General features: G+C 36.3%; 3 protein-coding genes across 5 annotated transcripts in view; 1 reads left to right on the forward strand and 2 right to left on the reverse strand.

The window, feature by feature from the left end:
• The window catches only part of ppm1e (protein phosphatase, Mg2+/Mn2+ dependent, 1E), a 51,776-nt gene extending 48,954 nt beyond the window's left edge, over nt 1-2,822 (reverse strand). Inside the window, exon 1 of the mRNA XM_077242332.1 lies at nt 2,536-2,822. Within this exon, the coding sequence (XP_077098447.1) occupies nt 2,536-2,717 (182 nt within the window). The 5' untranslated portion in view covers nt 2,718-2,822. The remainder of the gene's footprint in view (nt 1-2,535) is intronic.
• A 3,010-nt stretch (nt 2,823-5,832) lies between these two features.
• rad51c (RAD51 paralog C) lies at nt 5,833-10,119 on the reverse strand. Its single transcript, XM_077242333.1, has 9 exons — nt 9,741-10,119; nt 9,389-9,632; nt 9,105-9,262; nt 8,789-8,922; nt 8,575-8,706; nt 6,969-7,035; nt 6,825-6,885; nt 6,145-6,205; nt 5,833-6,025 (listed from the first exon to the last, which is right to left on the reverse strand). Exons 1-9 carry the CDS (start codon nt 9,856-9,858, stop codon nt 5,933-5,935), a joined length of 1,068 nt encoding a protein of 355 aa, XP_077098448.1. The 5' UTR covers nt 9,859-10,119; the 3' UTR covers nt 5,833-5,932.
• Nucleotides 10,120-10,811: 692 nt separating this feature from the next.
• On the forward strand, nt 10,812-12,303 carry atg101 (autophagy related 101). Of its 3 annotated transcripts, none has more exons than XM_077242358.1 (3): nt 10,812-10,891; nt 11,127-11,397; nt 11,899-12,303. In XM_077242358.1, the coding sequence occupies exons 2-3, from the start codon at nt 11,146-11,148 to the stop codon at nt 12,301-12,303; spliced, it is 657 nt and encodes a 218-aa protein (XP_077098473.1). In that variant the 5' UTR covers nt 10,812-10,891; nt 11,127-11,145. The 3 variants fall into 3 exon arrangements, with proteins under 3 accessions (XP_077098473.1, XP_077098474.1, XP_077098472.1); XM_077242359.1 differs by having other exon boundaries at nt 10,830-10,891; nt 11,140-11,397; XM_077242357.1 differs by lacking the exon at nt 10,812-10,891 and having other exon boundaries at nt 10,996-11,397.
• The last annotated feature ends 621 nt before the right edge of the window (nt 12,304-12,924 follow it).

Genomic DNA, 12,924 nt, shown 5'->3' on the forward strand with positions numbered 1-12,924 from the left:
CTGAATCACCACACAGGAAGCAGGAGCTTCAGTCCTGAAGTATGCGAGGCGAGCGAGCAAGCCTTCGTTTGGAGCAAGGATAAACTGATATAGCTAAATGGAAGAATATGCATTATTTAGGGAACTATATTCATGTATATATTTTAAATGCACATACACCCCTCTGACTACAAATGAATTATGCATTCCATTGGCAAATGGTTAAATCAATCTATGTCGGGTTAAGTTCATTCAACTTAGCTCCCATGCAGAAAAACGGTAAACAAACACCCATCAACCTCAGGCTAACTGACCATATAACTCTCTCCTGAGGATCAGATATTAGGCAGGGTCAGTAACCTAAAATAAACATTAACATCTGAGTATCCACACTGACATCGGTGCATTGAGCACTGCAAAAATCTGAATGTGGAAATAGCTCTGTGATTCCCCAAAAAGACTGTATTTGTGTGTTTGCTTGAGCGAGAGGAAAAGGGATTCTCCACAGCAGGCTATGGCAACCTGGTGCTGACATTTGAATGAAATTCAAACACAAAAAACAATAATCTCTTTGTGGGGCGCAGTTTAGATCAAAATGAAAAGGTCTGTAGATGTGTAGAGGCTGGTAAAATATGATTTGAGCAAATGCATTCAAGGATGTAATCAAATATTCAAGATTCAAGTGTCCAAAGGTCAAATCTTATGAATCAGTCAAAAAAATGTCCACACTGATTGACCACTAATCTGAATAGTCACATTATAATCCATGTCTAATAACACACAGAATATAAGTGGTATCTTATTATCATTGTCGACTGATATTCATATTATTTACATTATAATCAGTGCGTAATGATGTAAAGATTTTAATCCATCTCCAATAATATTCAGATTATGGCCAATGTCCATTAAAATTCAGGATACTCAGATTATAATCAATGTCTAACAACATTTAGACTATTCAAATCATAATCAATTTCTAGTAATTCTCGGAATGTTCTTAAAATCATTTTCAAATAACATTCAGAACATTCATCTTATAATCAATGTCTAATATTTCTCAGAATGTTCATAGAATCAATGTCAAATAATATTCAGAATGTTCTAATTATAATCAATGTCTGTGATGGTAATTTATGGTCCTGAAATCAGTACTCACAAGCCAAAAAAGGACCTATGTACTATGGAAAATTTACTCCATTATAGCCACAAAATGGATGCAGATAAATATGAAACGTGAAACTAAAAATAAATCAATAGCACAGTTGAAAACACCTGACTCAGGAAATGTGCAACTATCTGGGCATTTGCGCACCCATTTATCACCAGATCCATTAGATGTGTATGAGTAGGTCTATTTCATGCTCATAAAAGTTCTGCTGGGTCTGAATGGGCTATTTATAGCAAGCTAATGACGTAGTTTATCAAACGTAACCCCTTCCCACAGATCTCGCCCAGAATTCAAAACACCGCGATATCACAATGCTCGCTACACTTCACTTACACTAAGCTGTTCTCGTTTGAATGTATATGAAGATGTAGACAGGTGTGTCTCGGCATAATGCGATGGCACACACAACTGCCGAAATCTTGAAAGAAAGATGTAACCGTGCTGCATAAAACATGCACGGGGTCAAAACCAGTCATGCTCAGTTATCTCGTCGACCGACGAACCCCGTCCAGCGCTGGATACTGGCGACACGGATGCTGTATGCTTACTCAGATTACAAACTGATAGCGTAAGCATGCGATCATCTCAGATGAAAACATGTCGTTAACAACTGATCGAAAAGAAAATGATTATGACGCAAAATATGGAGAATAGAGGTGCTCGTACCACATCGGAGTATTAAAGACACGAGTAAAGGGGTCACTGGAGAACGGAGGGTGTAGCCTAATCAGAAAAATGGACTACAAATATCTGCTTGCATTTGCACTATGAACGCATTAAAACACATAAAAAAATGACTTTCACAGTTGTCATATTTTTCCTTATATATCGTTAATTGCTATCATTGTTTTAATATCAATTAGTATATATAATTAAATATTAAAATCTGACAATATAACGATAATTATTATTATTATTAATGTTTTTATTGAATAATGAAATTAATAATGAAATTATTATTGACACACAATGTAGGCATATCATACTAACAGATGATATTACAGTTGGGAAAAGCTCATCTTTTATAGTCTTCGAAGTGGCCAGACTAAAACTTTACCCGTGTCGAAATGTACGAAACATTCAGATCTGGAACAGTCTGAACCTGTGAAGTTCCTATACAGTAATAATTTTCGACACTGTGCTTGAGTTATTAAGAGTGATGAATATTCCTGCGCTTTTCTCCCACACACACACACACACAAATAACTGTGCAGATTAGGCTAATTCTATGCAATTCTCGGGACCAAAAATTTGTTTCCTTTTGTCTTTCGTCCACATATTTTTATTCTTATTCTATCTAATGTTATAAACGCATTTAAGCTAATATAACAACATATGCATAGTAAGTGAAACAAATGAAGCGCAACGGCGCATCGGTACTTAACTATTTACACAGGTGCTGGAGACACAGGTCGAGGCATTCCCCTTCCACCTCGTCCTCCGTGATGAGGTCCGACAAGGGGCGCATAGGTAGAGGTACGTCCTCTTGGAGAGGTGGCTTCATCTCACGCAAGAAGAGCTCCAAGAACCTCTTGAAGGTTTTCTCCTCGTTGGCAGAACCGGCCATTGCTTCTCATTCCTGGAGAGACCAGAGACAGCTGGAGCCGGGCAAGAAGTCTACACTACTTTGAATCATAGGCTGGAGCGATTCTCTAGTCGCGCGAGTTGGGGAGGGCCCGCGGCGCGCGCGTGAAGAGGGGAGTCGCACAACTGACCGACGTGACGTCACAAGGGGCGGGTTATGATGAAGAAGAGGCAATTTTTTCATTAACCCATTTAATTCCATATTTGTGATGAAAATGTACTTTTACAACAAAGGGTATAAATTGTTTAAGCATTTTACATGTAATGTTTTATTTACGTGGCATAAATAGTCACGTGACCCGAGAGGTTTCATTTCAGTTGGCCCCTATGAAAGATAGCAGATACACTTAGGCCTAATATTTGGAGCATATTTTGGGGCATATAGCCTAATATTTTAAAGGTCTATATTTATAGGCTATAATATTTAGATTGCTCTTATGTAGCCTAAATTATCACATATGATATGATCACGTCGCATTTTTGACCCGTGGAAACACCAGAGCCTGTTTTCCACCAGTTACAAATGAGATTAACAAACAAAACATGCACTTCCCACGTAACTGGGAAAATTTTGACATTAAACGGGTTAAATGGCCATACAAACATGTGATTTCATTATTTTGCATTGGAATGCTTTAAACCAAGTTTTCATACCTTAAATATTAATTTAAATTAGTTGTTTTTAATACATTAGGGATTTTTAAAAACGTAGGCCTAATTAATTAGAACATTAATGATCCAAATAATAGATAGCCTATTCTACTGTTCAACCTTTTTTTCTGTAGGCCAACAAAAAGAGGAAATGTGCATTGAGGAGGAAAACACATAAAAACAGACATACATAACGCACTTCAGGAGTGCCAAGGGTTTGCACGTGCCAGTATATAAAACACTGTGTGAGAATATAAATTTTGTTATAAATAACTTTCCAGTAGAACGCAAGTTAGTGATGCGTGCGCTACGCCAACCTTTTTTAGCCACATCAGTTTCGTGGCTGCTTGAACGTACGACATCGGTCGAGCACTAAAGCTTATGACGTAATCAGCCTATGGTTCATGCTGATTGATTTTGAGTTTGTCTGCATTGTCCTCATTTAACACTCCTTCAACTTTATCTCACAAATAAACACAATTTAGACGGATTATAACCTATTTCCTGCCAAAGTTGAAATAAGTATCCGATTAATAGCACTATATAATGGCCCCAATTGAAATAGATTTAAAACCGTCAACATGAGGGCTGTTTGCTAGCCCTCATAAATGTGATGCACATTAGGCTATTATTAAAATCTGATTAGGCTGAGACTGATTCAGACGCCGTGCGAAACAATTATTTAATCGAAACGTCAGAGGCTTACTTCGACAGAGCTCTTAGAGAGAATGTTTATGAGTGGGAAAACTCGATAAGTGATGCTCGCTGTGTATATAGGACATCATAGCTTAAGCTAAAAATAACAATGTTGTAGATTTCACATCATCGCTGGGAATTAACTGTTCTGCTCCCAGGCATTGTTAGTTCAGCTGCAGGTTGTCTGATATTATTATTAACCCTTTAACATTTAAATGACAGAGGGGATAAAATCTAAAAGCTTTTTACATGGTTTGAAAAATATCCTATATTTACTGTGGTTTTAAAGCACGCGTTAGTTCAACCGGGGGTTGCCTGATCATATTAAACGCAAAATTAAAAATTTAAAAAATGTAAATATTTTCACTCAAAATATTATAAATAACTACAGCTATTGCTGAGAAATTAAAATGACAGGAAATCCTGAACGCGTCTTATACGGATTATTGGAATATCCCATATTCAGAATAATCATTGTTATTTCAAATGCGGGTTGCCAGATATTATTATTAGCTTCTTAAAAATTTAAAGGATATTCCATATTTACTATGGTTTTACTACATGTATTATTAGTTCAACTCACAACAGCTATCTAATCATAGTTTCTGGAAAAATATCAGTTACCACACCTATTGTTAGGTAACGAAAATGACAGAACACTTTTATATATTTTAATGACTCTAACTCACTATTTTGAAACTGTTAGATATTTGTAAAAGATGACAAATCAATTTGAAATTGTTTTCATAATCAGATAGTAACCTGTGATATTATAAGTTTTAAGGTAAAGGGATGTCTGATGCAGTGACCCAGGATGAGTTACACAGCATGTAGGAATAATACCCAGTGTACCTTCCTCACCTTAGAAAGCCTGAGGTCTAGTGTCTGTTAGCACACAACTGAACAGTCACTCGTCTTAAACCAACCCTGACAAATGATGTAATCCTATTAGTCTAGCAGTCATAGGCAGTTCTTCATTCATGATCTAACCATGTGTCTAACATGGAGGTTAAAAACATCAAGAACACAATGTCCTCTTCTGTCCACTGCCGGATATCTAAACTATCCATTGGCAGCCAAGGAGATATGAGGTGAAGTGCTCATATTTTATCTTTGTGTTGATATAATGCTGGCTTCCCAGTGTATAATTCAATTAAAGTGATGAACCTCACACATCCACGCTGGGAATAAACTGAACCCGGATGATATACTGATATTGAACAGGAACAATCTGCAGCTAAATCATTACTGTTACTTGGAAGTGAATGTGAACGGTAAACTCTTTATCTTCATATTGTCACTCATGCAACAAGCAAGACAGAGAGTCATCTTGATGCGACCTGTACAACACAATATACACAACACCTTCTCACTGGGTTCATTGGAGCCAAATTATTCAATACAATGTTACTAATTTAGCATATTATGGCACAAAGTTTTGGCCCATGCAATTTAAGTGACATGATTAATGACTGGTGATTGTCAATTACTTTGACTAATCACGAGCACTTGAAGCTGCAGAAAAACAATTTTGCATATATTATATACAGGAGATTAGCCAGGAAAAGTGGTGGGGAATATTAAATGGCAAGAATAGATTTTAATTTTTTTGATAAATATATAGCCTATAACCAGTTCCGTCATCCAATTTAAGTTAAAGGAATAGCTTTGCATTTTCATTATTTATTTAATTATCTGATTGTCATCCACTCACTAATACCACAATAACACCAATAACTAAGGGCCAACAATCGATATTCAATACTTTATTATATTAATAATCCAAGAACTAATTGTTATTATTTGAGTTTTCATATAATATATAAATATCTGTACATTCCTGACAGATCCTCAAGACGGATCCTCCATTCGAGGGCGTTTGCTGTAGTTTCCTGAAGGAGATGCATGTCTGGGTTCATCTGGGGCATCCCTGAAACCCCGGACCTGTGTGAGATCATATATATAAGGAAAAGCTATGTCATACATTTTCAATATAAAGAGTATATTTAAGTATATAATATATTCTCCCCTGTTACTAATGTTTCTGTTACTATTAAACTTACTGTAATCTGATACTGAATTGTGGCCTCCATTTGACTTGGGGATTTGTACAGGGAGGCAAGCCTAAGCACAAAGTGGAAATGTGAAAAAAAAAACACAGTACATTTCTTGTTATATCATTGCACAATGCACATTCTCATCCACTCTGAACTTGTCTGCTCAGTTTAAAAAGCAAGAGGGTCTGCGGCAATTCAAATGCAGGGAAGCTAAACTTTACAGCCAGAAGAAAGACCTTCAACTTCATAGAGAGACGAGAGAGCAAGATGGAGATGCTCTCCGTGCCTCTCAGCTTCCTGCTGTTATAAAGTAATAGACTGGCAGGAATTCAGGATGCATTATGAATAAGGTCTGGCTACAAAAGGCAAAGCAAGCTACTTGTTCAAAGTGATTCATTCTATCACCCACGGAGGTGAAGGGTAAAGAGTTTATGCAACATTCTCTCTCTCTCTCTCTCTCTCTCTCTCTCTCTCTCTCTCTCTCTCTCTCTCTCTCTCTAAGACACATTTGGCTCAGAGAACACCACAGATGTTGGCTGCTGTTTTGTATTTTATTTTTTTATTCTATAGCTACATTTTGCTGTGTCAGGTTGAGTGGACTAAAAAAGACTAGGCTAAATCCAGTAGAAAAAAAGCCACAATAAACACCTTCCCACACAATTAGCAAATTAAAAAAGTCTGTTTACCTCCTCAGTCCCTCCCAATGCAGGATGAGCCTCTGTGTCGCGGCATGACCCCAACTCTCACCTAAAGTGTGAATTGTAATTGTTAGGAGGTGACTTTGCAAAGCAAAACAATGCATGAATGCCCTCATATCTGTTATGTCTTACCTAATGCAGGAACCAGCTTGGATTGGCCATTTGAAACTCTTGTGGTCATCTGATTGGTCAAAACAACCTAATATTAAAAATATATATATATTAACATAGATTATTGTAACACACACACACACACACACACACACACACACACACACACACACACACACACACACACACACACACACACACACACACACACACACACACACACACACACACACACATATATATATATATAAAATCAAAATATTAAAAGCTATTCTTGCCATTTAATATTCTACTTTTCCTGGCTAATCACCTGTGTGTATATATATATATGTATATAGTACCCGTCAAAAGTTTGCTCAAATGCTCATCAAGCCTGCATTTATTTGATCAAAAATACTGAAAAAACATTAATATTGTGAAATATCATAACAATTTAAAATAGTGTTTTTTTTATATACTTTAAAATATAACTTATTTCTGTGATGCAAAGCTGAATTTTCATCTGCCATTACTCCAGCCTTCAGTGTCATTCTAAAGATGATTTATTATCAATGTTGTAAACAGTTGTGCTGCTTAATATTTTTCTATAACCCTTGATACTTTTTTCAGGATTCTTTGATGAATAAAAAGTTAAAAAGAACAGCATTTATTCAAAATCTTTTGTAACAATATACACTACCGTTCATATTGCGTTCAATCAATTTTCTTCTTTGTTTTCTTTTTTATTTAGCACTTTTATTCAGCAAGGATGTGTTAAATTGATTTTAAAAAAAGTCAATGAATAAATAAAAAAAATTGAATAAATGCTGTTCTTTTTAACTTTTTATTCATCAATGAACCCTGAAAAAAGTATCACAGGTTCCAAATAAATACAGGTGAAACTCAAAAAATTTGAATATCGTTCAAAAGTTATAATTTTGATGATTAACCCCAAATTCAAAATCTCAGAAAATTAGAATATTACATGAAATCAATTAAAAAAAGTATTTTAAATACAGAAATGTCGGCCCTCTGAAAAGTATAATCATATGTATATAGTTATATATACTAAATATATTAGTTTCACCTTTTAATTTGAATTACTGAAATACACAAACTTTTGCACGATATTCTAATTTTTCGAGTTTCACCTGTATTAAGCAGCACGACTGTTTCCAACATTGATAATAACCGAGTATCAAATTGACATATTAGAATGATTTCTGAAGGATCATGTGACACTGAACACTGGAGTAATGATGCTGAAAATTCAGCTTTGCGCCACAGAAATAAATTATATTTTAAAGTATATTAAAACAGAAAACCACTATTTTAAATTGTAATAATATTTCATAATATTACAGTTTTTTTTCTGTATTTATATAAATAAATGCAGCCTTGATGAGCATAAGAGACTTCTTTCAAAAACATTAAAAACAGTAATGTTTCCAAACTTTTGACCGGTACTAATATATATATATATATATATATTTTTTTTTTTTCTCCCCCAAATACTTTTTGTTAAAATAAAATTTTATTTATTTCAATTTAACCAAATATGAGTATTCTGCAAATTTTTTTTTTATTAAATCCTAGATTTGTCTACTCTTCGTTATTCTTTGTTTCAGTGGTACGAGGTGCTGAGTACCGCTAAACTGTGTTGTGTTGCAAGTTGGATGAGCTGCTGGGCAAGGCCGTTCAGGAGGCGGGTTCTCTGAGAAAGATCCTCAAAGTCATGGCGGAATGGGAAGGCAATGCTGTCAATCACTATTAACCGCACCTATGATTGAACATGTAATTTATGAGCATCTAAATCACTGTGCTGAAAGAGATATCAGTGGTCTAGACTATACATATTTTACCTCAGGATGCCCAGACAGGAAGTCAGGTAGGAGGTAAACCTCAGCTAACAGCTCTACATAGTCATGGCAACGGACCAAGAAGAGGTTGGACAAGATCTTCTCGACAGTAAGATCCTCTAAAGCTTGTTTCTGTTCTAAGAGGAAAAGCAAAGACAGATGACAATTATACATTTTGTGTCTCATTAATTAATGAAAATTCTCAATAATCTACAGATAAAGCTGATCAGTATTGGACCTGTAGAGTTAATTAAGCATTTTTTCTGAATATACGTACACATTTAGACATCCCAACTAAGCTCAGCTACTCAAATCAGACCTGTATCCTCTGCTAGGAGTGTGCAGTGCTGCACGGCTGCCTTCGCCATATCAGCAACCCTCTGCACCAAGAAACTGCCTTCTGTGTCTACATACAGTGCCTTTCCTCCCAGGCCTCCGAAACACACAGGAATCTGCACATCCACAGCCAGCTGCATGCTTTTAAATGGGAAAAACAGACCGCTTTTGAACCTATAGTGAGCTACATTATCAACACAAATATGTGCCACTTATTACCAATTTTAAGATGAACTAACACATTTTCAAATCTGTTTCCTCCCATACCATAGCTGCGTCTTTCCGACACCAGGGGATCCACAGATCTCTGTGGTCTTCCCCACAGGCACACCCCCTCCAAGGGCATTATCCAGGCCTGAGCAGAATGTTACAATGCTCCCCAGAGTTTGCTCCTGGTGCAGAAGATCCAGGGCTGTTAAGCTCTCTGTTGCCGCCCTCTGCTGGTGAGGATGGGCATCATCCCTCAACATCTGCAACACCTCCACTGCCTCCTCTTGTGATATTCCTGCCTCTGTGAACGAAACAAGCATGGATTTAACGAAAATGTACCTTTCTGGTAATCTGTAACTAGTGTGAGGCTATTTTAAAATTCAAAAGTTGGTTTTAGTTATATAAATACCTTTGCAGAGCTGAAGAGGACGCATGTCAATCAAGTCTGAGGCCACTTGGAAACCCGCATTGATGAGTTTTACCTTCACGGGGGGCGCCAGGGGGAGGCTGGGCACAGTCCTGTGCATTTTCAACACTAGCCTTGACCTATGGCGTTGACTGATAAAAACCAGGCTGAAATGTCGTGTTAGACTCGTAAGTTGGTAACTTATGACAGTTTAGAACTATGATAGCCTCAAATACGCAAGCGTTTAGTTTTAACCACGTAAAATCTACTATGGCGCATTTACTATCTATTCTATAAAAACTATTAAATTATAAACATACGAGGGCTTATGTTTCTTATTTTTCTTCCTTTTGATACTCCCTCCAAAACAAGAGACGGCACTGAATGGGAAAATGCTCTTCAAAATAAAAGTCCCAAGAAGCCATTTACACATTTCTAGTTTATGAGTACATGTTGAAATCCTGAATATAAATTACTCATGTAATTTCCGTAGTAATGAGAAGGATTTGCATTTATTTTTTCATTGTATGGAAATATTTGGATTGACTAAATATAATTTTACAACTGAGTGGAACGTCCAGGAAAAAGCATATACATGTTTTAATATTGGAAAAAGTTATATATCCATACAATTAAATGGTTTGGCTTTAAACATTTGGTTTCTATTTTATTTTATTTGATCATACCTCGGAACAGTACGACTGTAGAATGTAATACCATTATTAAAACAATAATCGATGTTTATTAGTAGTTTTCGTTTTACCTGCCACATTTTATTTGGACATTTTCTTACTTTTTTGTTTGCATCACTTAACCACTTTATAAAACGGCGTTCACTATATATTGACTGAACATCTATTTTGTCGTAAAAAAAGATTGTTGACTAGTAGCAAATATCAACACTGTATATCAATCACTGTAAACAATTATATCAACAAATATATCAAACAGTTTTTTGCCGTTAAATCTTGCTAGCACGATAATGTCAGTCCAGTTCTTACTACTGAATTACATGTCATTTCAGCTAGAAACGTTCGTGAAACGCTAAAACTAAACTGTCCCTTATCCCGCGCTGTACGTATGTGACGTATATTTACAAAACAAGAGTACGCCGTCGAAAGAAAAATAATACGCATCGACATTTCGTACTTCAGGTAAACATGTTCGGTGAACGCCCTTTTGAGTCTTAAATTACATTTGATTTTCATAATTATATTGTTGTGTCCATACTTTATTATAACTTCGAATCTTAGGCTGTTTCACTCAGTCTAAAGTGGCGCTTTTTAGAAGCAGAACAGCTGAAGGTGTACAGCTCCGTGTCTATTTGTATTTGACACATTTGAGCTCAGATCAACAGTTCGAATGAAAGTTTTGTTTTAATAACTGTAGAACCGTATTATAGAGCAGCATGAACTGTCGATCAGAGGTCCTGGAGGTGTCAGTGGAGGGCAGGCAGGTGGATGAGGCCATGCTAGCCCTCCTGCACACGATCCTCCTGCACCGCAGCACAGGGAAATTTCACTATAAGAAAGAGGGCACGTACTCCATCGGCACAGTGGGAACTCAAGACGTGGACTGCGACTTCATCGACTTCACATTCGTGCGAGTGTCTTCTGATGAGCTGGACAGGATCACCAGAAAAGCGGTAGCAGAATTTAAGGTATTTTTGATCACAGTAACGTTACTTAAAGGGATGGTTCACCCAAAAATGAAAATTCTGTCATCACCCTCAAGTTGTTTCAAGTCTGTAGGAATGTCTTTCTTCTGCTGAACACAAAAGAAGATATTTTGAAGAATATGGGTAACAAAATAGTTGACTATTGACTTCCATAGTGTGGAAAAAATGCCAGGGAAGTCAGTGGGGGTAATCAACTGTTTGGTTATCGACATTCTTCAAAATATTTTTTTTTGTGTGTTCACCAGGAGAAAGAAATTCACTCGAGGGTGAGTGAATGATGACAGAAATGATGACAGAATTGTCATTTTCTATCCATCAAATGATTTTTACTATCGTTATTGGATATTATACTTCATTCGAAAATTTTAATATGGTAAACCATGTTTGGACATGCATTATTCAGTAACTTTGAGTACCATGGTAAGTACTATCTTACTTTTGCAAAATTGCACTTTTTATAATCACAACTTTTTTTCTACCCAGGATGCTCTTGGCAATTCCGGAAGTGATGGCATGGGTCAGATCTCTGTGGAGTTCTACCAGAAGAAGAAGTCACGCTGGCCCTTTTCTGATGAATGCATCCCTTGGGAGGTCTGGAGCATCAAGGTGAACGTGGTGAACCTGGCCAATGAACAGGAGCGTCAGATCTGCAGAGAGAAAGTTGGCGAGAAGCTCGGCGAGAAAGTCATCAACATCGTGGAGGTGATTAACCGTCACGAGTATCTTCCCAAGATGCCCACACAGTCAGAGGTGGACAATGTGTTCGATACGAGTTTGAAAGACGTCCAGCCGTATCTGTACAAGATCACGTTTCAGATCACAGATTCTCTAGGCACGTCAGTGAGCACTACCATGAGGAGGCTGATCAAAGACACGCTGGCATTGTAAAAATGTTGGACATTTATGAAGATCTTGTAAAAAAAAAAAAAAAATCACATTAGCGGGATTTAAAATAAATACACTACACTTTTCCAGTATAATAACGGTATCCATTATCTTTCAGCTAATTCAAACAAGCATCTAGTTCAGTTATTTTTTGTTGTTTTTGTTTTTAATAAATCTAATTATGCAGCCTAAATTATATCATATCGTTGTTCTTTTGAATTTGTTTGCCTGATTTTTGTTACCCTGATAAACACAAATTTAAGAACATGTGTTAGTGTTCATGGAAAATGCAATGTGTGAGAACAATTGCAAACTGTTTTATAATCATCACAATTAAGCCACGAGTAGGTGTTTTTTTCCATGAATTCACTTCAGTTCAGACGGACTTTTAAAGCCTGTTCATAAAAAAAGAAGAAAAAAAAGAAACAACATATTGCTGCATATTTCATGAAAAAGTCTTTACCATTGATTCTTCCCACATTTAAATATTATTTTGCACAAAAAAAAGAACAAATGTACAAAAAAAAATATATATAGGGGGGGTAAATCCAATGACAAGACTTTCTGTAAATTTTTAAACTGACACAATGCCCATATTACGGTAGATGAAATAAACAAGTTCAG

Source organism: Siphateles boraxobius, unplaced genomic scaffold, assembly GCF_051911475.1.
Source record: "Siphateles boraxobius isolate OS27281-9 unplaced genomic scaffold, OSU_SipBor_1 25, whole genome shotgun sequence".
Lineage (NCBI taxonomy): Eukaryota > Metazoa > Chordata > Actinopteri > Cypriniformes > Leuciscidae > Siphateles > Siphateles boraxobius.

Excerpts from the sequence above, each read along its gene's own strand:
- rad51c (XM_077242333.1), bottom strand. The coding sequence starts at position 9,858 with ATGCACAGGACTGTGCCCAGCCTCCCCCTGGCGCCCCCCGTGAAGGTA. Across the intron at positions 9,263-9,388 it reads GTCGGAAAGACGCAGCTATG|CATGCAGCTGGCTGTGGATG; the intron begins GTATGGGAGGAA and ends CCCATTTAAAAG. Across the intron at positions 8,923-9,104 it reads ACTCCTAGCAGAGGATACAG|AACAGAAACAAGCTTTAGAG; the intron begins GTCTGATTTGAG and ends TTTTCCTCTTAG.
- atg101 (XM_077242358.1), top strand. The coding sequence starts at position 11,146 with ATGAACTGTCGATCAGAGGTCCTGGAGGTGTCAGTGGAGGGCAGGCAG. Across the intron at positions 11,398-11,898 it reads AAGCGGTAGCAGAATTTAAG|GATGCTCTTGGCAATTCCGG; the intron begins GTATTTTTGATC and ends TTTTCTACCCAG.